Below are 25,346 nucleotides of genomic sequence, written 5' to 3' on the forward strand. Positions count from 1 at the left end.
CTCTCTTTATCAGGAAATAAATATTATCTCAGAATCTTCTTTTAGAGGAAATTTGAAGCATTCCTGTTCCCAACTCTGACCTGAATCATTGGCCTCTGAGGCCAAATCAAACCTATCAAATGGATCTTACAGAAGTATGCTTTCCTCTATGCTGAGAGAAGGTTGCAAGGCGGGTCCAATCTCCTGTAACATCGATTTGAGAGCTCAGATAATGAAAATCTTGGATATAATGTTTAACCCAAATCATAAACACTGGGATCATTTTTGAATTACTTGATTTTATGTTCTAGACTTTCATTATTGAAAAATGAACTAATATGTTTTAGAAAGATTTTTCAAGGGAAATAATTAAAATGATTTTTCTGATTTGCCTTTATTAAGTCAAAAGTTTAGTTAATAAAGTACTACATTTCTTAAACATCAGAACTTAAATGACCAACGTTCTAGTTTTTCATAATTGTCTTTTATAAAATCACATCGCATGACATTTCTTCTTCCTTAAAGACACTCAAATCACTTTACATATAGGTATTGAGAAAATTCATATTTGAGTGGGATACAATAGTGACAAACGTTAAGTGACAGTTCTTCAAAAGGAAAACAGTGCACCAAGAAAGACATCTATCTAATGGTCATTACCTTAAATCAAGTTCAAGTCCCTTTGGTATAAATGCACCTGTTTGTGGATAGTTTTTATATTACATTGGACCAAAATTAGTAAGAGTATAAGATTTTCCTTTTATGGTTTGTTTCTTAAAATATTACCTCTCCTGTAGACTTTTCCTTTGCAACAGAAAAGTAAATCATTTCTTTCTTACATGTTTGTATTTTCAGCCAACTCAGACAGTAATGCCAGGACAAGTCATGCGGGTTACAACAGGTGCTCCAATCCCCTGCGGTGCTGATGCAGTAGTACAAGTAGAAGATACTGAGCTAATCAGGGAATCCGATGATGTACGTCATCACCAGGTCTTAGCACTCTGTTCCTATGGCAATGTTATAAATCATGCCCATTTTCTGCACTGTTTATAAGATTAATCCAGTTGTGGGTTTTTGTGTGTTTTTTTATAGGGTCTTTTTGGTAACTAAAGATTTTACATTGTAGAGTGTGTCTCCAGTAAATAGGAATTGCCTTATATTTGAACATCTTTTGATACAGGAAATATTTTTATGATCATTACTGTAATTATAACAGAATTTAAACTGCATTTGATCCATGAAATTTCACTCTTTCTTTCTTTCCAAGAAGGAAAGTATCTCAAGATAGAACAGCAGAGACATTAACTGTTGACATACTTTACAGCTGAGAAATTTGTTCAAGACTAGCTTCTGATAAAATGTGAAGGAGAATTTACAGAAGAATTTAACAAAGAACACTTGGGCAAGTTCTTGAATGTTACACTAAGCCAAGCATTTGAACCAAATAACCCTTCAACTCTGGTTTTCTATAATTCAGAAAAATCTTTGCCATCAAATGATAGCCTGGAAAAATTAAATTTGTGTCAGTGCCCCCTCTATAGCTTACAATTAAAGGATTCAGAATTTTCCTTGGTCTAAACAGGCCTTCATCTTACTGAAACTAGTGGCAATTATTGGAACCAGAGTATCAGCCACTAATAAAAGAATAGTTTCAACTGACATTTTAATGGTTGGCTACCATAAATTGTTTTTTGAAGTAGTTTAAGATATTTTATATCTTAAAAGCTAGAGCTAAAATAAATATTCTTCTGGGCTGGCTACATAGTAAAATTTGGACATGCTGAGAGACAGCCACTTTTCTTGATCTAGGATTTTCTTTTTAATCACTTTCCCACATTTAAGGCTTATAAAATTCAACACTTGGCATACAGATCACATTGCCTGCTGTTAAAACTGTCCAACAGATTTATTGGCTTCAGGGAAGCCAGCAGAACATTGAAATCCAGCACACAGGCATCCACAGACTCTGCCAGGTGACAAGACACAGTTCCAGTGTCAAAATATTATTCACAGCCCATAAATGTAAAATTAATGATCACCATTAATTTACAGAAATCTACTACCAGGAAAACTGTAAGTCCTCACTGAAATTTCTGCAGGTATTTGGAAAACTTGGCATAGTACCCATATTATGTACCCAATTATGTACCCAATTATAGCATTGAGCATTATAAAATTGAGCACAATTCATGGGAACAGAAGAGACAGGTTATCTCCATCTACGTTCACTGTTATCTATTAGGGTAGCCATATAGATATATTTTTTGTTTTCCCTTGAGAATGCTACTTACAATCTAAGATCCAGTATTTGAATTGGTACATTTTTAAAAAGCATGAAAATTATGAAAAAAATGTTTTGTTTATTTATAAATAAATTTATTGGTATCAAACTTAGTTTTTCAGGAACCTGTGGTTCAAAATGTGTAGCAAATGTTTCTGTTTTTCTATATTTGTATATGTTCTGGACCTATCTGATGATAAAAGCATCTGAGTAGCTAAATTGTATTGATCAGAAATTCCCTTAGATTATTCTGTTCAAAATTACATGACTTGCTCTTATTATAGGGCACTGAGGAACTTGAAGTACGAATTCTAGTGCAAGCTCGACCAGGCCAAGATATCAGGTAATGTATAATGTATAAAATGTATGGCCGACTTTTGTTTCTACATGATCATGAACTCAGGAGAGTATGGCTATTGTAAATCCACAGCTCAGTCAATTACCCATTAGTGTTCAAGACTTTTAACAAATAGCAAAATGAATTTTCTTAATTCTACATCTCCTGTCTACTCAGCCTACTTTTTCATAAATGTAGTAAAGGCAAATGAAATAGTCCAAAGCAACTTGAGAAAGAAGTAAAGTCATAAGCCTACTTAATCCACAAATAATCCTACTACTTCTAGATAATCCAGAATTACCCAACCCTACGCCTAGATAATCCAGAATTTGGTATAACACAGATAATCCTAGAGTTGAGTTTTTCTGCAGTTAACTAATAGCCCCTCCTCTACTGACTACCAATAATAATGGAATAATCTGCTATTCTTTATATACAAAGATACTGTCTTACCATAAGTAGTACATAAACTTTAAATTATTTTTAATTATTAATTAAATAAATTAAATAATTATTTAATTATTAATTAAATAATTTTAAATTATTTTTCTTACATTGGAATATATTTACCCTGGTCCCATCAATACTGATATGCTCAAATGTCCTTATAACAAAGCTACAGTTCTCACATCCCTAAGGCAAGAAGCCACTCTGAGTGGACTTCTGTGGCCACAGACTTGGGCCAGTGTAAGTTATCTGAAGAGAAATTATCCCTGTGACTGTATGTAACCTCATCAGTGTTATTCTTCTCACCTCAAAGCTAATATGCTGTGGACCTCTTATCCCTAATGCCACTAGATATTTTCACATACATTCTTGCCTTATATCAAGAAACTTTGCAATTGGTGTTTTTGACTGTAATGTAATACAAAGCAATTTGTAAAATAGTTTTCAAATGTGAAGTAACATACTCCTGTTTAGCAGTAATAGAAATCCTATTTTCTCTCTTCTACTGTGTGATTAGAAGCTTTTTATTTTATCATTCTGTTCCTGCCTCATCTCTTGACTTTTTTCTCCTCGAGTGTCTTCCTTCGACACTAAAGTCAGTTGAGAAAATATTATTCTTAGTCATACTCCTTATGGTTCTGCTTTGACTTTCAGACCCATCGGCCATGACATTAAAAGAGGGGAATGCGTTTTGGCCAAAGGAACCCATATGGGCCCCTCAGAGATTGGTCTTCTGGCAACTGTAGGTGTCACAGAGGTTGAAGTTAATAAGTTTCCAGTTGTTGCAGTCATGTCAACAGGGAATGAGGTAAAAAAAAGGGGGGTTGGGGATGGGTAATTGGACTTCCAGGTAAAAGTCTTTTTGACCACTGTTCTGTGTTGTAAATAGAACATTGTGGATTATAGATTTTACCACATACCTATAACAGGGAAATAATAAGTTGGCTTCAGGATAGTTCAAGTACAAAAGATAAGAAGAAGGAAAACTTGAAATTACATATTGAGAAATCTTTCCTTCCATTTATTAGAATAAAATATTATAACCAATGCCCTTTCTACACACTCAGTACATATAAACCAAGAATGATTACTGCTAGCTATTGATGTTCAACTATGCAAATTTAGTGCTCAATCTATTAGGATAATTAATTCTACCCACCTTGCTGCTGAGATGATGGGCCACCTCTGTGTGGGAAATAAATCAATGAATTGGGACACAATGGTTAGCCCTTCATCTTGCTAGAAGTTCCATATGATCCTTAATCATTAGGAAGGATTTGATAATCTTTTCTTTTTCTCCAAAGATAGCATCTGTAAGTGGCGTGTTTCTCAGTATGCCAAATGTCATTTCAGCCCTGATTTAGAAGGGAGATTTAGTCAATCTTTTCTGAAAACTCTTGAAAATTTTCCTGTTCCATGTTTTGCTTAGGTTATATAAAAAGTCAGAAGTTCTAATCAATCTGGGAATATGGAAAAAGGATCTGCTGGTAATTCAAAGCCTAAGAAAGAATCAGATACTGTGTTTTTTAGCCCTTTAGACCTTACTATTTTTAAGAAGATTAACAGGATTTCTTTTTTTTCCTCTTTTAATCTCTAATTTTTAATTTTGAAAATAAGCAATTAATATATCATTATTTTTAATTTCTTAAAGTCTTGGAAATGAACATTCTCAAAGGTCTCTCCATTACCTCTATAGCTCTTTTAGAAAGGGCAAAAGAAAAGAATAGAATATTTGTTTTGCTACTGGAGAGATGAATGAGCATTCTAGACCCAGTATAGGTACACTGGTCATTCCCTAAAACTATTGACTGACCCAAAACATTCTTTTCAATTGATCTACATAGTGAATATTTTAATATCCTTAGGACCAATTGACACCATGTTTAGCATCAAAAAAGAAATTTCTGATAAACTGGTTGACTTAATGAACAACTCTTATTTGTGATTTATTTATATGCTCTGTGCATCTAGGTGAGTTCATGGGGTTTGGGAAAGCTAAAGAAAATGAGCAAATTCATAAGTAGCTAGTTATTAGGCAATTTTGTTTAAGCTATATTTCTTGTATTCTTCCTATTGTTTTTGTAGGGCTGGACTATAGTCTCACTTATCCTCCAGAGTACATTGGTAGTAATATTTTAAAGCTATCATACATTCTGTATTACAACTATTTACTAGTGGTAAAGAAAAGTGATGGGGTAAGACTAGAAATGATACTTATATCATGGAGTCTAAGGAAGAATTTTTAGTCCTAGTTCTCTGCCTCCCCAGGCTTGATTATCCTTGGAGACACTTTGATAGATGCTACTTTCTGTGGCCTTCTGTATTTATTGTGGTTTTCCAAGGGAATAATGTTTCCAAATCTCTAAATCCACAATCTAAAATAATATTTCTAAATACATAATCTCTGGTTCCATATAGCTCGGCATTCCTTCCCTATTTCTATCCAAGTTTAGCTGTTATTATGACTCTTTATGATTGTATAGTTTAGTTCAACAAATGTTTATTGGGTACCTCTATGCCAGGCATTATACTGGAAACTGGGGATAAAAAAGATGAATAAAATACAGTATCTCTTCTGAAGGCTTGAGATCTTTGATAGACAGAAAATAATGGAAAAAAGTATTTATTTTCAGTGAGACCAAAGAAATTACACTTGTCTATTAGTGTGGCAAGTCTATAATTTAGGTAGTCACAGCTCAAGCTCCCCTTAAGTACTAACTGATTTCCCATGATATGTGTGGCTTCACATATGTCCATTTTTCAATCCAGTGTGGTATATTGGCTAACAGAACAATGGCCTGAGGCAATCCAAATAATGCTATATAAGATGTCTGTATATATTATCTTTAAAACCTGCCCAGTATTTTGTGACTACATGTGTTTGTTTGGGATGAAGGAATTATTTCAAAATCGGGGAGATACAGTTGTAGACTATAATATCAAACAGTTGGTGTAGATATTTGTTGGTTTCAACAAACTGTGTATGTTAACATTTAGGCAATATCATCCAGGAGGTACATAATTGTGGCATACACTTACAAACTCATGCATTTGTTCAATAAATATTTTTTAAGCATCTATTACATGCTAGAATGCCCATCAGGGTTTATCTTAACTAAAATCAGACTTATAAGATGTGAATACACTGTACTGTGAACCAGTTTATTTAGAAAGATTTTGAACAGGAAACTCAGTGTCCAGCAAGGCTGCATCAGACTTTCATCTTCAGTTGAACTAGTCCTCTTAATCATCTACACAGCCATCCAAGAACTATTCTTTTTTTTCTCCAAGTGACATTCAGATACAAGGGAACAAGAATTATACTAGGAGAGTATGGGAGCCACCAACTTAGAAGCATGTCCTACATAGGAATCAACATTTCTTATAACAGTCTTAGGCAGCTCCCAGGATCCAAAAAGGGAAATGTCCAGATACAAATGCCACTACATTCACAAAAGCCCGAAGCTATGGCTTCCCACTAGGTATTTATTGTTCATTTATAGTTCCTTCTAGTCCCTGTGTAAGTTTTCGATCAGAGATGACTTTTCCCATAAGAAATGCTGCCTAGTAACAAGCTGACTCATCTTTATCAAATTTCCGGGGGAATAGAACTAGAAAGTTAACCCAAGCTCAAATTTGTCCTTAGGGATGGAAAAGAGTTTTATTAACTCGTTACCCTCACGTAAGAAAATTAGAAAATAATAATAAAACTGACTATAAGTCATTCTGCTTTTTATTATTACCATGAACTGACAACTCTAAACAATGTCAGTGATAAAATATTCTTCTCCATTAAGGCAAACCATTTTCACCACCCCTCCCCATTTAGTATACTACCGTACTGATACCAGGCACTGTTCTGACTGTTTAGGATATAGCAGCAAACAAGACAAATTCCCTGTTCTTACAGAATTTATATTCTGAGGGAGGCAGGGTAGAGAGATAGTCAATGAACAAATAGCAGCAAGTGGTATGAAGAAAAATAAAGGATAAGATGATAAAGACTAGTAGTAGAAGCGGTACATGCCAGATATTACCTGCTGAAACCTACCCTACATCAGCCCTTTCATATTCTCACCTATACAATAAGACTGGAAAGCTGAAAACCACAGCTGTGGTCCTGTTAGGTATTGTCATTACGATGCATTAACACAATATTAGAAGTTGGAAAAAAGTTAGCAGAAGTATAATATCCTCAATTCTCATTAACATCACTTTCCTCAAGCAGCCCTAGGGACAGTGGTGACTTTTCTCCTTTTGTTTCTCCAAACCTCCCAACATATTTGTAACCAATTTCCTACATTAAATCCTTTTTTCTCCCACTCCCCTCCATTTGAAATACCTAGACAATTTGGTTTTCCTTTCCAGACCTGACTGATTGAGCTTTCTATTTTGCATAGTATAATCAGGCCTCACTGATAAGGCAAAATTAGAGTGGAAATCTGAAGGTATTGAGGGTGTGTGCCATATGAGGGGAATTGAGTTCCAAGCAAAGGAACAACAGAGAATGAAAAATCCCTGAGGTAGGCTGTGTGTTTGTCATGTTTGTGGCTGAAGTATAGAGGGAAAGGAGCAAAGTAAAAGGAAGTGAGGTTGGGGAGATAACAGAAACAAGACCATTTTATTCGAAAGAGTCAGTTTTTTTGTGGGTTTTTTGTTTTTGTTTTTGTTTTTTTTTAGGGGGGTAAATTGTAATTTTTTTTTTTAAACAAATATACAACTTGGAATGGATTTGAGGCAAATTGTGCCATAAGCAGATTTTCTTTAAGTGGCTAAAACAAAGTTTAAAAAGCAAGTAACAATAAAAGAAAATGTTTCTGGTACAGGACCAGCAGTACAAAAAAATAGTGTAAAAGTACCTGGATAATAAACCTGTTCTGCAATAGTGCAGGTTTTAAGTATATATTGTTGACTGTCCAGAGTCCATGCAGAGTTACAACTCCACACTTCAACAACAACATGTTGACAGTTCCTAAAGAAAACTACTTAAAAAAAGGCATAACCCAGATGTTCCCTCATTTCCATCTAAGTTTAGATGTGCAGAAGAGCTTAGATATATCCAGAGTAAGCCACATGCAACATGACACTTGATCAATTTTCTAAAATAAGATTTCAGGACAATGACAGTAAGATAAGGGAAGAAAACATGGAGGAATGAAGTCCTAATCACTATACATGCATATTTTTTGACAGCAGGGGGAAACCTTTTACAAATAAGTTACAAAGAAAAGGCAAATAAACAATTTTGTACAAGAAATTTAACACATTCTGCACAATGTCTTCACTTTGCTGTCATCATTTGTACAAAATCTTCATAGTTTACTTGACCATCACCATCAATATCTGCTTCCCTGATCATTTCATCAACCTCTTCATCTGTTAACTTCTCTCCCAGGTTTGTCATCACATGGCAAAGCTCTGCTGCACCAATATAGCCATTGCCATCCTTATCAAACACACGGAATGCTTCTCTGATTTCTTCTTCACTGTCTGTGTCTTTCATTTTTCTTGCCATCATTGTCAGAAATTCCGGGAAGTCAATTGTACCATTACCATCAGCATCTACTTCATTAATCATGTCCTGTAACTCTGCTTCTGTGGGATTCTGCACAAGAGACCTCATTACAGTTCCCAATTCCTTTGTTGTTATAGTTCCATCACCATCCTTGTCAAATAGTGAAAAAGCTTCTTTGAATTCTGCAATCTGCTCCTCAGTCAGTTGGTCAGCCATGCTGCAAGCGCTACCGGTCTCCAAGAAGCGACCACACAAGCACTCAGCTCCCTCGCCCCACTCAGACTAATTTAAAGAGTCAGTTTTGAGGAAGGGAAACATAACATGAAATATAACATGTCTTAAGTTATTAATGTTTACTCTGGTTTCAAAGTAGCATGGCATATAGGAGAGAAAAGGAAAAAAGCAGGGAGACTGGTTAGAAAGATATGTAATATTCAGCAAGAGATTTGGACCAGTGTGGTAGTAGTGGAGATGGTGAGAAATAATTAGATCCAGAATGTATTCTGAAAGTAAACCCAACAGGTTTTGCTGGTGAATTCAAAGTAGAATATAAGAGAAAGTGGGGAGTCAAGATGAATTCCAAGGTTTTGACCTGAGCAATTCTAAGGATTGTTATCACTTACCCGGTGAGAAAGATTAGGAAGCAGAAATCAGGGCTTCTGTTTTAGACACATTTAAGTTTGAGATACTTATTAGAAATTATAGTAGAAATATTGAGTAGGCAATTGAACATATTGTCTGGAGCTTAGGAGAAAGATTAGAGCTAAAGATATACTTTTGGAAGTTATCAGCATATATACAGTATTTTAAATCATGAGACTAGATAATGTCACCTAGGAAATGAATATACATAGAAGATAAAAATTTTACACTTAGGAGGCAACTGTATCTTCCTCCTTTTTCCCTGACCTTTATATTTCCCAGTTTTTTGTTTTGTTTTACTTTACATTTCTCAGTTTTATTTTCTAATTTTGACTCTTGATGATATCATCTATTTCCCAATCCTTGAAATTTTAGATGGTGACCTAAAGGCCTTTAAACTGGACATCAGTCAGCCAGCTGCCATTAGTTCAGGAAGTAAGACTTTATGCATATTTTCTAGTTACTCAAAGTACAAGCAATATTTCTTTAGTAGGTGCTGGGTCTTCTAGTTTTGAGGGTACTGTTTGACTTTCAGCCATATTTTATAACATATTTATTCATTTAATATTCTCTCTGTCTCTCCATCTTACTCCCTTTCTATCACATATGCTCATGCACACACACACACACACACGCAGAATTAAATGTATTCATCTCCACTATGTGTTTGCTTACTCTGTTACATTTTCTATCATTTTCTTGGCCATCGTCAAAAACAAAGGCCTGTACAAACAAGTTTGAACTTTAGATATATAAAATTTCCCTAAAATCTCCATATAATATTCTTTGCGTCTTCTACAAGCAGCTGCTATTACAGAACTATAATATTTAACTTTACTAATAAGAGAGGGAACAGAAAGATGAGTGCCTACTGTGACCAGTATCACTATGTGCTTTATGATTAAAAGCAACACTATGAGGACAGTATAATTATCCTTCATTTTAAGTATGAGAAAATTGAAGCTCAAAAACAAAACAATTTTCTATTTGCATAAAATCATCTATTTTTTTGTAAATAATGGAGCCTCATTTCACAACTAAGTCTTCTGGCTGTAATGACTTTTTTCCCACTGTGCCACAATGCTTCCCATCGGAGATTCCTTACATTTCATTTCTCCAGCTTACAGTGGCAGTCCCTAAAACCTATCAGGTTAGGTCATTTTTACTTTCATTACTTTCTTCTAGCTATACTGTACTTCTTGTCCAGATTAAAGACCATGACCTACCACTTTAATGTTGCTCTCAATAACACTTCAGATAGCCTGACTCCTTTAATCTATACCTTTGCTTAGTATGCTAATACCTAAACTGATTGACTCCATCCTCTACTTTCTCCATTTTTGCTCCCAAGCAGACAAAACATTACCAAAAAAAATTCAGAGAACTGTGATTACCTGGCCCACAACAAATTTCTGCCATTTAATGTCAACGTGGTACTTAAAATTCTTCAATAATTCTGATGTCACTGTCTTGTCAATTTATACATTGTATATCCTAATTTTTTCTATGTCTCATTTTTTAAATTTATTTTTTATTTTTTAAATTTAAACTTAATTAGCCAATATATAATACATCATTAGTTTCAGATGTAGAGTTCAATAATTCATCAATTGTATATAATACCCAGTGCTCATCACATCACATGCTCTCCTAAATGCCCATCACCCAATACCCCTTCCCCCCACCTACCTCCCCTCCAACAGCCCTCAGTTTATTTCCTATATTTTAGTCTCTTATGGGTTGTCTCCCTCTCTGATTTCTTTCCATTCTATTTTCCTTCCCTTCCCTTATGATCCTCTGTTTTGTTTCTTATATTCCATATGTGAGTGAAACCATTTGATAATTGTCTTTCTCTGATTGACTTATTTCACTCGGCATAATACTCTCCAGTTCCATCCACATCAATATAAACGGTAAGTATTCATACTTTCTGATGGCTGAGTAATATTCCATTGTGTGTATGTGTGTGTGTGTGTGTGTGTGTGTGTGTATATCCATTCATCTGTCAGTGGACATCTCGGCTCTTTCCACAGTTTGACTAATGTGGACATTGCTGATATAAACATTGGGGTGCAGATGCTCCTTCAGATCACTGCATTTGTATCTTTGCAGTCAATAACTAGTAATATAATTAGGGTAGCTCTATTTTTAACCTCCTGAGGAACCTCCATACTGTTTTCCAGAGTGGCTGCACCAGCTTGCATTCCCACCAACAGTGCAAGAAGGTTCCCCTTTCTCCCCATCCTCACCAATGTATGTTTCCTGACTTGTTAATTTTAGCCATTCTGACTACTGTGAGGTGGTATCTCATTGTGGTTTTTATTTGTATTTCCCTGATGCCAGGCGATATGGAGCATTTTTTCCTGTGTCTATTGGCCATTTGTAGGTCTTCTTTGGAGAAATGTCTGTTCATGTCTACTTTCTGCTCATTTCTTAACTGGATTATTTGGTTTTGGGATATTGAGTTTGATAAGTTCTTTATAGAATTTTGGATACTAAACTTTTATCTGATAAGACATTTGCAATTATATTCTCTGATTCTATAGGTTGTCTTTAGGTTTTGTCAACTGTTTACTGTGCAAAAGCTTTTTATCCTGATGAAGTCCCAATAGTTCATTTTTGCTTTTGTTTCCCTTACCTCTGGAGACGTGTCTAGCAAGAAGTTGCTGTGGCCAAGGTCAAAGAGGTTTCTGCCTATATTCTCTTCTACGATTTTGGTAGATTCCTGTCTCACATTTAGGTCTTTCACATATTTTGAGTTTACCTTTGAGTATGGTGTAAGGAAATGGCCCAGTTTCATTCTTTTACATTGTGACTTTCCCAACACCATTTGTTGAAGAGACTATCCTTTTTCCATTGGCTTTCTTTCCTGCTTTGTCAAAGATGAGTTGACCTTAGAGTTGAGGGTCCATTTCTGGGTTCTTTATTCTGTTCCATTGATCTACGTGTCTGTTTTTTTTTTTTTAAGATTTTATTTATTTATTCATGAGAGACACAGAGAGAGAGGCAGAGACACAGAGGGAGAAGCAGGCTCCATGCAGGGATCCCGATGTGGGAATTGATCCCTAGACGCTAGGGCCACACCATGGCCAAAGGCAGGCACTAAACCGCTGAGCCATCCAGGGATCCCCTATGTGTCTGTTTTGTGCCAGTACCATACTATCTTGATGATTACAGCTGTATAATACAGCTTGAAGTCCAGCATTGTGATGCCATCAGCTTTGGTTTTCTTTTTCAGCATTCCTCTGGCTATTCAGGGTCTTTTCTGGTTCCATACAAATTTTAGGATTATTTGTTCCAGCTCTATGAAAAATATCATTGGCATTTTGATAGGAATTGCATTGAATGTGCAGATTGCTCTCAGTAACATAGACATTTTAACAATATTTATTCTTCCAATCTATGAGCATAGAATGTTTTTCCATTTCTTTATTTCTTCCTCAATTTCTTTCCTGAGTGTTTTTGTGGTTTTCAGAATACAGATCCTTTACCTCTTTGGTTAAGTTTATTCCTAGATATCTTCTGGGTTTTGGTGCAATTATAAATCAGATCAATTCCTTAATTTCTCTTTCTTCTGTCTCATTATTAGTGTTTAGAAATGCAGCGGAGAGCTTTTTCCCTAAGGTCAGGAACACAACAGGGATGTCCACTCTCACCACTGTTGTTCAACTTAGTACTAGAAGTCCTAGCCTCAGCAATCAGACAATAAAAAGAAATAAAAGGCATTCAAATTGGCAAAGAAGTGAAACTCTCACTTTTCTCCAATGACATGATACTTTATGTGGAAAACCCAAAAGAGTCCACCCCAAAATTGCTAGAACTCATAGAGGAATTCAGCAGCATGGCAGAATATAAAATCAATACACAGAAATCAGCTGCATATCTGTATCTTCTTTAAACCTCAGTAACAACCATTCTCTCTCAGTTTTGGTAGATGACTTCAACACCTTTAGGGGAAAAAAATGAAGCTAAGAGATATTTGTCATACTGAGCTAGATGAGGGATCCCTCATCTTCTCTTTAACCCAAAATTTTCCCCATGCCTTTAGCTGTCTTCCTTTCTTCCAGTCTAAAAGGAAATGGTACTTCTTTCTAAGTTAAAGGTACAAGCAGATTGTTCTTTAGTTTCTAATTATTTGTGTGTGTGTGTGTTTGATTGTTTTCTCTCTAGTGGTTCATCCCCCTTCTACATTCAAATATACAGAGATTACCACTATTATAAGAAAACCTATATTTAAACATCCTGTTGCCTCCTTGAGCTACTCCACTATTTCCCTCCTACAGACTACTAGATTTGTTGAAAGAGAGACCTGCATTCATTGCCTTTCCTTCATAACTATCCACTTTCTTTTAAAACTCCCAAATCTGATTAGTGCTCGTTACCCAAGAAACTGCTTTCCGAGTACATTAGTAACTCCTAATCTCCAAATCCTGCTCTAAACTATTATTAGATACATAATTTGTTTACAGTTTCTCACAATTGAAATAGACAGTGCTGTGATGAACATTCATATTTATTTGCAACTACTAAAAAAATCTGCAAAAGAGATACACTCAAAAATAATACAGGTGAGGCGTGCCTGGGTGGATCAGTCAATAAGCAACCGGCTCTTGATTTCAGCTTGGGTCATGATCTCAGGGTCCTGGTATTGAGCTATGCTAGGTTCACACTCAGCAGGGAGCATGCTTTAGGATTCCCTCCTCCTCTGCCCCTCCCCTCCATGCATGTGCTCTCTCTCTCTTTCTGTCTCTTTAAAATAAATCTTTTAAAATAATAATAATAATACAGTTGAATCAAAGTGGAACTCTAAAAAAATTTAAGTAATCCAGGGGAAGGCAAAAAGTAAAGAAAAGGAAACAAACAAAAAACCCAAACAGGAAACAAAATATAAAATGGCAGATGTAAGCCCTAACATAGCAATAATTATATTAAATATGAGTGGTCTACTTTATTTGTAATTCCCATAACTGGAAACAGCAATAAAAAGGCATGAATTGTTGCTACATGCAGCAACCTGGATGGATCTCAATGGTATTATACTGAATGGGGGGAAATATGTAATATGTAAAAGATTATTACATATTATAAAGATGGAACATGTATTAGTGGTTCCCATAGGTTAGGAGTGGAGAGGAGGAAGAATGTGACTATTAGACATAGCATGAGGGATATCTTTGAGTTCTGTGTCTTGATTTTAGATGGCAGGTTACACAAATCTATTAATGTGGCAAAGTGGCAAAGAAGTATACAAATACCTTAGGCCAATGTCAGTTTCCTGGTTTTAATATTAGTCTATAGATATATAAAATGTTACCATTGGGGAAACTGGATAAAGAGTACTGGAACCTCTCTGTATTAGCTATGTAACTTTCTGTGAATATATTCTTACAGTTCTGAATGAGCTGGAGTTAAAACAAGATTTCTTTAAAGATTTATTCATTGGGATGCCTGGGTGGCTTAATCGGTTAAGCATCTGACTCTTGATTTTATCTCAGGCCATGATCTCAGGGTCAATGAGATTGAACCCACGTTGGGCTCCATTCCAACAGGGAGTCTGCCTGGATTCTCTCTCTCCCTCCCTTGCCCCCTACTAATGCTAGCTTGCTCAGTTCTCCCTCTCTCTCTCAAATAAATAAATAAATCTTTTTGAAAAAAAGAATTCATCTTCTAAGTGTCTCAAGTTCTCAATTTTGTTACCCCTGTAACAAAAGAGATTAGCCATAAAAAAGCATGCACATTTATCTAATACAAGTTTTATGTGACATAAGAACTTTCATAAGAAAATGGAAGACCTGGAGGAGGGGCAAGATGGCGGGAGAGCAGGGTCTCCAAATCACCTGTCTCCACCAAATTACCTAGAAAACCTTCAAATTATCCTGAAAATCTATTAATTCGGCCTGAGAATTAAAGAGAGAACACCTGGAATGCTACAGTGAGAAGAGTTCGCGCTTCTATCAAGGTAGGAAGACGGGGAAAAAAGAAATAAAGAAACAAAGGCCTCCAAGGGGGAGGGGCCCGCGAGGAGCCGGGCTGAGGCCGGGGCGAGGGTCCCCAGGACAGGAGAGCCCCGTCACGGAGGAGCAGGAGCTGCACCGACCTTCCCGGGCGGAAAGGGGCTCGCGAGGAGTTGGAGCAGGACCCAGGAGGGCGGGGATGCCCTCGGGCTCCCGGGGACAGTAACAGCAACTGCGCGCCCAGGAGAGTGCGCCGAGCTCCCTAAGGGCTGCAGCGCGCACGGCGGGACCCGGAGCAGCTCGGGGGGTTCGGGCAGAGGAAGAGGCTCCGTGCCGAGGGGGCTGCGCGGTTCCAGGAGCAGCTCGGGGGGGCTCGGGCGGCGGCTCCGCGGAGGGGGTTGCGCGGCCCGGGAGCGCGAATCCAACAGCGCAGGCCCCGGAGCACAGGGCGCCGGGACACAGCCCAGGATCCGGCCTCCCCGGGACAGGCAGAGGCCGGGAGGGCCCAGGACAGCAAGGACGCTCCTGCCCCAGCTGAGCAGATCAGCGGCCCCGCTCGGAGCCTCCAGGCCCTGCAGACGGAGAGCTCCGGAGTTCCTGCGGGGGCTGAATCCAGGTTTCCAGAGCGGCCCCGCCACTGGGGCTGTTGCTCCTGGGGCTTCACGGGGTAAACAACCCGCACTGAGCCCTGCACCAGGCAGGGGCACAGCAGCTCCCCCAACGGCTAACACCTGAGAATCAGCACAACAGGCCCCTCCCCCAGAAGACCAGCTAGACGGACAAGTTCCAGGGGAAGTCAAGGGACTTAAAGTACACAGAATCAGAAGATACTCCCCCGTGGTTCTTTTTGTTTTGTTTTGTTTTGTTTTGCTTTTTGATTTGTTTCCTTCCCCCACCCCTTTTTTTTCCTTTCTTTTTCTTTCTCTTTTTCTTCTTTTTTTTTTTTTTTCGTTTTTTTCTTCCTTTTTTTTTCCTCTTTCTCTTTTCTTTCCTTCTTTCTCTCCTCTCTTTTTCTCCTTTTCCCAATACAACTTGCTTTTGGCCACTCTGCACTGAGCAAAATGACTAGAAGGAAAACCTCACCTTAAAAGAAAGAATCAGAAACAGTCCTCCCTCCCACAGAGTTACAAAACCTGGATTACAATTCAATGTCAGAAAGCCAATTCAGAAGCACTATTATACAGCTACTGGTGGCTCTAGAAAAAAGCATAAAGGACTCAAGAGACTTCATGACTGCAGAATTTAGAGCTAATCAGGCAGAAATTAAAAATCAATTGAATGAGATGCAATCCAAACTAGAAGTCCTAATGAGGAGGGTTAATGAGGTGGAAGAACGAGTGAGTGACATAGAAGACAAGTTGATAGCAAAGAGGGAAACTGAGGAAAAAAGAGACAAACAATTAAAAGACCATGAAGATAGATTAAGGGAAATAAACGACAGCCTGAGGAAGAAAAACTTACGTTTAATTGGTGTTCCCGAGGGCGCCGAAAGGGACAGAGTGCCAGAATATGTATTTGAACAAATTCTAGCTGTAAACTTTCCTAATCTGGGAAGGGAAACAGGCATTCAGATCCAGGAAATAGAGAGATCCCCCCTAAAATCAATAAAAACCGTTCAACACCTCGCCATTTAATAGTGAAGCTTGCAAATTCCAAAGATAAGGAGAAGATCCTTAAAGCAGCAAGAGACAAGAAATCCCTGACTTTTAGGGGGAGGAGTATTAGACCTCTCCACAGAGACCTGGCAGGCCAGAAAGGGCTGGCAGGATATATTCAGGGTCCTAAATGAGAAGAACATGCAACCAAGAATACTTTATCCAGCAAGGCTCTCATTCAAAATGGAATGAGAGATAAAGAGCTTCCAAGACAGGCAGCAACTGAAAGAATATGTGACCTCCAAACCAGCTCTGCAAGAAATTTTAAGGGGGACTCTTAAAATTCCCCTTTAAGAAGAAGTTCAGTGGAACAATCCACAAAAACAAGGACTGAATAGATATCATGATGACACTAAACTCATATCTCTCAATAGTAACTCTGAATGTGAACGGGCTTAATGACCCCATGAAAAGGCGCAGGGTTTCAGACTGGATAAAAAAGCAGGACCCATCTATTTGCTGTCTACAAGAGACTCATTTTAGACAGAAGGACACCTACAGCCTGAAAATAAAAGGTTGGAGAACCATTTACCATTCAAATGGTCCTCAAAAGAAAGCAGGGGTAGCCATCCTTATATAGGATAAACTAAAATTTACCCCGAAGACTGTAGTGAGAGATGAAGAGGGACACTATATCATACTTAAAGGATATATCCAACAAGAGGACTTAACAATCCTCAATATATATGCCCCGAATGTGGGAGCTGCCAAATATATAAATCAATTATTAACCAAAGTGAAGAAATACTTAGATAATAATACACTTATACTTGGTGACTTCAATCTAGCTCTTTCTATACTTGATAGGTCTTCTAAGCACAACATCTCCAAAGAAACGAGAGCTTTAAATGATACACTGGGCCAGATGGATTTCACAGATATCTACGGAACTTTACATCCAAACTCAACTGAATACACATTCTTCTCAAGTGCACATGGAACTTTCTCCAGAATAGACCACATACTGGGTCACAAATCGGGTCTGAACCGATACCAAAAGATTGGGATCGTCCCCTGCATATTCTCAGACCATAATGCCTTGAAATTAGAACTAAATCACAAGAAGTTTGGAAGGACCTCAAACACGTGGAGGTTAAGGACCATCCTGTTAAAAGATGAAAGGGTCAACCAGGAAATTAAGGAAGAATTAAAAAGATTCATGGAAACTAATGAGAACGAAGATACAACCGTTCAAAATCTTTGGGATGCAGCAAAAGCAGTCCTAAGGAGGAAATACATCGCAATACAAGCATCCATTCAAAAACTGGAAAGAACTCAAATACAAAAGCTAACCTGACACCTAAAGGAGCTAGAGAAAAAACAGCAAATAGATCCTACACCCAGGAGAAGAAGAGAATTAATAAAGATTCGAGCAGAACTCAATGAAATCGAGACCAGAAGAACTGTGGAACAGATCAACAGAACCAGGAGTTGGTTCTTTGAAAGAATTAATAAGATAGATAAACCATTAGCCAGCCTTATTAAAAAGAAGAGAGAGAAGACTCAAATTAATAAAATCATGAATGAGAAAGGAGAGATCACTACCAACACCAAGGAAATACAAACGATTTTAAAAACATATTATGAACAGCTATACGCCAACAAATTAGGCAATCTAGAAGAAATGGACGCATTCCTGGAAAGCCACAAACTACCAAAACTGGAACAGGAAGAAATAGAAAACCTTAACAGGCCAATAACCAGGGAGGAAATTGAAGCAGTCATCAAAAACCTCCCAAGACACAAGAGTCCAGGGTCAGATGGCTTCCCAGGAGAATTTTATCTAACGTTTAAAGAAGAAACCATACCTATTCTCCTAAAGCTGTTTGGAAAGATCGAAAGAGATGGAGTACTTCCAAATTCGTTCTATGAGGCCAGCATCACCTTAATTCCAAAACCAGACAAAGACCCCACCAAAAAAAAGGAGAATTACAGACCAATATCCCTGATGAACATGGATGCAAAAATTCTCAACAAGATACTGGCCAATAGGATCCAACAGTACATTAAGAAAATTATTCACCATGACCAAGTAGGATTTATCCCCGGGACACAAGGCTGGTTCAACATCCGTAAAACAATCAATGTGATTCATCATATCAGCAAGAGAAAAGCCAAGAACCATATGATCCTCTCATTGGATGCAGAGAAAGCATTTGACAAAATACAGCATCCATTTCTGATCAAAACTCTTCAGAGTGTAGGGATAGAGGGAACATTCCTCAACATCTTAAAAGCCATCTATGAAAAGCCCACAGCAAATATCATTCTCAGTGGGGAAGCACTGGGAGCCTTTCCCCTAAGATCAGGAACAAGACAGGGATGTCCACTCTCACCACTGCTATTCAACATAGTACTGGAAGTCCTAGCCTCAGCAATCAGACAACAAAAAGACATTAAAGGCATTCAAATTGGCAAAGAAGAAGTCAAACTCTCCCTCTTCGCTGATGACATGATACTCTACCTAGAAAACCCAAAAGTCTCCACCCCAAGATTGCTAAAACTCATACAGCAATTCGGTAGCATGGCAGGATACAAAATCAATGCCCAGAAATCAGTGGCATTTCTATACACTAACAATGAGACTGAAGAAAGAGAAATTAAGGAGTCAATCCCATTTACAACTGCACCCAAAAGCATAAGATACCTAGGAATAAACATAACCAAAGATGTAAAGGATCTATACCCTAAAAACTATAGAACACTTCTGAAAGAAATTGAGGAAGACACAAAGAGATGGAAAAATATTCCATGCTCATGGATTGGCAGAATTAATATTGTGAAAATGTCAATGTTACCCAGGGCAATATACACGTTTAATGCAATCCCTATCAAAATACCACGGACTTTCTTCAGAGAGTTAGAACAAATTATTTTAAGATTTGTGTGGAATCAGAAAAGATCCCGAATAGCCAGGGGAATTTTAAAAAAGAAAACCATATCTGGGGGCATCACAATGCCAGATTTCAGGTTGTATTACAAAGCTGTGGTCATCAAGACAGTGTGGTACTGGCACAAAAACAGACACATAGATCAATGGAACAGAATAGAGAACCCAGAAGTGGACCCTGAGCTTTATGGTCAACTAATATTCGATAAAGGAGGAAAGACTATCCATTGGAAGAAAGTCTCTTCAATAAATGGTGCTGGGAAAATTGGACATCCACATGCAGAAGAATGAAACTAGACCACTCTCTTTCACCATGCACAAAGATAAACTCAAAATGGATGAAAGATCTAAATGTGAGACAAGATTCCATCAAAATCCTAGAGAAGAACACAGGCAACACCCTTTTTGAACTCGGCCACAGTAACTTCTTGCAAGATACATCCACGAAGGCAAAAGAAACAAAAGCAAAAATGAACTATTGGGACTTCATCAAGATAAGAAGCTTTTGCACAGCAAAGGATACAGTCAACAAAACTAAAAGACAACCTACAGAATGGGAGAAGATATTTGCAAATGACGTATCAGATAAAGAGCTAGTTTCCAAGATCTATAAAGAACTTATTAAACTCAACACCAAAGAAACAAACAATCCAATCATGAAATGGGCAAAAGACATGAACAGAAATCTCACAGAGGAAGACATAGACGTGGCCAACATGCATATGAGAAAATGCTCTGCATCACTTGCCATCAGGGAAATACAAATCAAAACCACAATGAGATACCACCTCACACCAGTGAGAATGGGGCAAATTAACAAGGCAGGAAACAACAAATGTTGGAGAGGATGCGGAGAAAAGGGAACCCTCTTACACTGTTGGTGGGAATGTGAACTGGTGCAGCCACTCTGGAAAACTGTGTGGAGGTTCCTCAAAGAGTTAAAAATATACCTGCCCTATGACCCAGCAATTGCACTGTTGGGGATTTACCCCAAAGATACAGATGCAATGAAACGCCGGGACACCTGCACCCCGATGTTTATAGCGGCAATGGCCACAATAGCCAAACTGTGGAAGAAGCCTCGGTGTCCATCGAAAGATGAATGGATAAAGAAGATGTGGTTTATGTATACAATGGAATATTACTCAGCTATTAGAAATGACAAATACCCACCATTTGCTTCAACATGTATGGAACTGGAGGGTATTATACTGAGTGAAGTAAGTCAGTCGGAGAAGGACAAACATTATATGTTCTCATTCATGTGGGGAATATAAATAATAGTGAAAGGGAATATAAGGGAAGGGAGAAGAAATGTGTGGGAAATATCAAAAAGGGAGACATAACGTAAAGACTGCTAACTCTGGGAAACGAACTAGGGGTGGTAGAAGGGGAGGAGGGCGGGGGGTGGGAGTGATTGGGTGATGGGCACTGGGGGTTATTCTGTATGTTGGTAAATTGAACACCAATTAAAAAAAAAAAAGAAAACAAAGACCTAAAGAAATGTTAAATATATATGAACATTTTTATATTAGGAGGATTGAGGATTGGAAAGTCATGGGAAAAGATGATAGGATAAAGGGTATGAGGAAAGTGTAGTAAACTGAGGGAAACTTAGCAAGGCTTATTCATTCAGATTCCTCCAAGTCCCTTTATCTTCAGAGAAAGAATGCTCCTTTCCTCCAGGCATAGGGAAGGTACCTCTCACATAAGGGTTTTATGACTTGCTTAGGGGAAGATCAGAAAGTCCTTCCTATATATGCCATTTCTCAAATTCCTTCAACTTGAAACATCCAGGGTACTAATTGCCATATTTTGGGGTAGCATGACTTGGACCTAATCGGCCTCTTTTCACCTTTTCACACTTTCCATATTATCATTCTCATATTAGATTAATATAAATTTTTCTATCTTGTAGCAAAACCAGTAAAGGAAATTTAAAAGATTAAAATTAAACTAGAATATCATTCTAGCATAATTTCTTTTTTTTTTTTTTCTAGCATAATTTCTTACATGCTGTTAAAGTCAGAAAGAAAATACAGGACAGTTTTTAAACCAAGATTATCAAATCAGTCTAATTTGTACAAAAAGTCATCATAATAAAAATAGAATGTGGACTTTTTTCAAATACAATTTGTAAACTTCTGTACTTACAATAAACCAAATTCTTAAATAGTGTTTGAAAGTTCTGAATGTTCTTTTATCTTTCTTATAATCCAGTAACCAAGACAATTAGTTTAACTCTCAATTAAAACTTTTTTTCTGCAGGATGCCAGGGTGGCTCAGTGGTTGAGTGTCTGCCTTTGGCTCAGGGCATGATCCTGGAGTCCCAGGATCAAGTCCCACATCAGGCTTCCTACGTGGAGCCTGCTTCTCCCTCTGCCTATGTCTCTGCCTCTCTATGTGTCTTTCATTCTTTCATGAATGAATAAATAAAATTGTAAAAAAAAAAAAAGAAAGAAAAAAGAAAAGAAAACCTTTTTCCCAGACTTTAATCAAAAGCTATATAGAATAAAGAACATGCTCCATTAGAGTTTATAATCTGACTTTTCTCCCCTCTCTTTGTGTTAGATCTGTTTATCTGGACTTTGAGTGTTCTTTTGTTTTGTTTTTTTAATCTGAGTATTCCTAAATTGTGTTCATAATGACTAGAATTGGTTTTTGATCAATTAATTAATTATGTTTTTTAGAAAAGGGAGAAAGAAAAGTAGGAATGTATGAGGGAGCTGCTTGCAAGGTATATGAAAAGAGTTAGTGACCACTATAAAAGTCTGATTATTTTCCCTTTACAAAGAGGGAAAAAGTCTTAGATGCAGACTAAGCATTTCAAACCCATTTCAAAAGATAAAAAAGGACAGTTGTTATAACTAATCTTAGGACCTTTCATAATTCAATCAAGACCATAGGAATGGGGCACCTGGGTGGCTCAGTGATTAAGCATCTGCCTTTGGCTCAGGTCATGATCCAGGCATCCTGGGATTTAGTCCCACATCAGGCTCCCCAGAGGGAGCCTGCTTCTCCCTCTGCCTATGTCTCTGCCTCTCTCTGTGTGTCTCCCATGAATAAATAAATAAAATCTTAAAAAAAAAATAGGATTAAATCTCTGAAGAATAGAAACGAAGAAGGATGTTTCTTAAAATAAGGTAAGTGATTTCTCTTTTAGAAAGGAGAGAGACAACCTAGTAAGGGTTGAACAAAACAATTTTAAATTTTTTACATTTTTATTTAAGCTTCATTTTGAAGCTTGGCATAACAATAAAAATACTAATCATTGAATATACATAATTGTATTCCCCTTTGTTCTCAATGTGCTTTTAAGTAGATAAATGTGGTCATGTCTTATGTACTCCAAAATGACCACTGGAATTCCAGATTGTTCTTGATGAATTATGCTTTTTATTTATTTATTTATTTTTAAGTAGACTCCACACCCAGTGGAGGGCTCACATTCGTGATGGTGAGATCAAGACATCCAAAAGCAAGAGTCAGACACTGAACACTGAATTGACTGAGCCACCAAAGCACCTTGAATTTATGCTTTTTAGAAAGATAAATGCAAGAAAAATAAAACAAGCCAGAGTTATGCCAAGAGGTGGCACAAGTTTATTATTGGATGAACCCAGGAATTCATTAGCTAAAATCAGCCAAATGGGAAAATACTGCTTATATGTTATGTTTAAAGTCCTTAGCACTAAGGTTGAATCCCTAATAGCTAACCCTAAAGATTAGCAGGAATGGGTAGAGATCTCTTCCAAAGCCAATTTCTCACACATAAAGAAAAATTCTTACAGACACACAACAATGTAGCCAAAAAAGCTACATCTTTTTTGCTGACAAATAAAATGATTAGCATCAAATGAATGTTTTAGCACCTTCACAAGGAAAACAATTGAAACAAATTTGATCAGATAACCAAATAGTCATTGGAACCTTATTCTTACAAAAAACAAAATAAATATCAGCTAGTTTTGGGAGCTCAACAAAAAAAGAATTAGACCTTAAGTAAGCGCTGGATTTACAGGCAAAGAATCTCCAGAGCAAAGAGGCTTAAGAGACCTTCATGAAGTGCAATGTAACCAACATGAGAATACTGTTAGCAAGAGGTCTTGCCTAAGTTTTGGTGAGACCCCATGACTATGAAAAGTCTTAATACAATGACCACCAGGGAAACCTATTGATCATGCAAAGCAGTATATATTAAAGTTTCTGAGCAAGAGAGAGCATCACTGTGGCACATTCCCAGTAGTGTCCCAAAAGGAAGAAATTACAGAAGGATAGTTACAGGATTCTGAGAACTGAGGTTGGTCATGAGAACTGGGAGTGATTTTAAGGTAGCAGTTAATAAGTAAGGTCTAGGCAGAGACTAATCAGATTTACAAAATAGATGAGTTGCTGAAACACTCTTATCTTTGGAGCACATGAGTCCATGTGGAGTTATCATGGTCTCAATTTGTCCATGGCATTGGAGCATATAAGTCTAAACAAGTTTGTATTAAGGCAAAACTTTTTTAATGATTTTATTTATTTATTCACAAGAGACACAAAGAGAGAGAAGGGCAGAGACACAGGCAGAGGGAGAAGCTGGCTCCATGCAGGGAGCTCGACGTGGGACTTGTTCTGGGGTCTCCAGGATCAGGCCCTGGGTTGAAGGCAGTGCTAAACCGCTGAGCCACGCAGGCTGCCCTGTATTAAGGCAATTTGACTTTAAGATAGTTGTTTGAGTTACATGTCATGATTTCATAGTTTATCTATTATGCAAGTAGTAGTTTTGCAAATTGATGTTTCTGTTTTATTTCTCAGAAGGAAAGAGTTTGTAGGTGTGATAGCCAATTACAAGGATTTGCAAACATTGAGACATGCTGAATGTCTGCAATGGAGGAGAGGCTGTGGTAAGATAGTGATTGAAAACATAGGGTCAAGGAAGAGATACATTAGGATGTTCTTAAGGATTGTGATCTTTGGGAAGATAGTGGACTAGAAAGGGAAATTAAAAGAATCAAAAGTTAAATTTGTGAAAGCTGGAAAGACAGTGGCACCATTGATAAGAACAGAAACAAGAAATTGAAATTTAATACATGATACACAGGAAAGTAACAAGGTATGGAGATAATGAGTTATGTGTTATTTTATTTTGTATTTTTCTTTCTTTTGTATTTTAACTGTGACAAGTTTCAGGCATCATTTCAAAGATGACCAGAAGTATATGATACCAGAAAATACAATTAAGTTTTAAAAGGAAATATTGTGAATCTATCCTATATTCGGACTTATACTCCCATTCAATTGTTTATTTGCTTTGAAAATATTTAAAATGCATTGTAAATCCCACACCTTCATTTAACCAGATATTATTTAGTTATGTCAATTTTACAGATAAATAACCAGTTGTCCAATGATCTTTAACTGTTCTGTTAATTCTAGAACTGTTTGCAGCAAAATAACAGAAAGGAACTTGTGAATGGCAAAGAAAACACCTTAGTAACAGGGACTATTATTTAGTTGGTGGTACCCTTTTGTGAAAAAAAATTATATAACCACACAGTTTTCTTTCTGAAGCAACTTGTCTAATTAATGGAGTTCAAGAGCTGTAAGCCTTGGCCTTTATAAAATTATAGTGACTTCAATAACTGTGTGTTAATTAAGATC

At 37.2% G+C, this 25,346-nt stretch overlaps 2 protein-coding genes across 17 annotated transcripts in view; one reads left to right on the top strand and one right to left on the bottom strand.

The window, feature by feature from the left end:
- Positions 1-25,346, top strand: part of GPHN (gephyrin) — a 634,768-nt gene that overhangs the window by 554,407 nt on the left and 55,015 nt on the right. For 9 of the 16 annotated variants that reach the window (XM_025444205.3, XM_025444210.3, XM_025444207.3 and 6 more), the window contains 3 exons: positions 835-969; positions 2,545-2,603; positions 3,699-3,852. In XM_025444205.3, coding sequence (XP_025299990.1) covers positions 835-969; positions 2,545-2,603; positions 3,699-3,852 — 348 coding nt within the window. The remainder of the gene's footprint in view (positions 1-834; positions 970-2,544; positions 2,604-3,698; positions 3,853-25,346) is intronic. The other 7 variants (XM_025444206.3, XM_025444212.3, XM_025444209.3 and 4 more) reach the window with 1 other exon arrangement.
- Positions 8,130-8,832, bottom strand: LOC112658063 (calmodulin-1-like). The gene has a single exon (XM_025444270.3). The coding sequence runs from the start codon at positions 8,773-8,775 to the stop codon at positions 8,326-8,328; it is 450 nt and encodes a 149-aa protein (XP_025300055.1). The 5' UTR covers positions 8,776-8,832; the 3' UTR covers positions 8,130-8,325.

Source organism: Canis lupus, chromosome 8 (genome assembly GCF_003254725.2).
Source record: "Canis lupus dingo isolate Sandy chromosome 8, ASM325472v2, whole genome shotgun sequence".
NCBI classification, from domain to species: domain Eukaryota; kingdom Metazoa; phylum Chordata; class Mammalia; order Carnivora; family Canidae; genus Canis; species Canis lupus.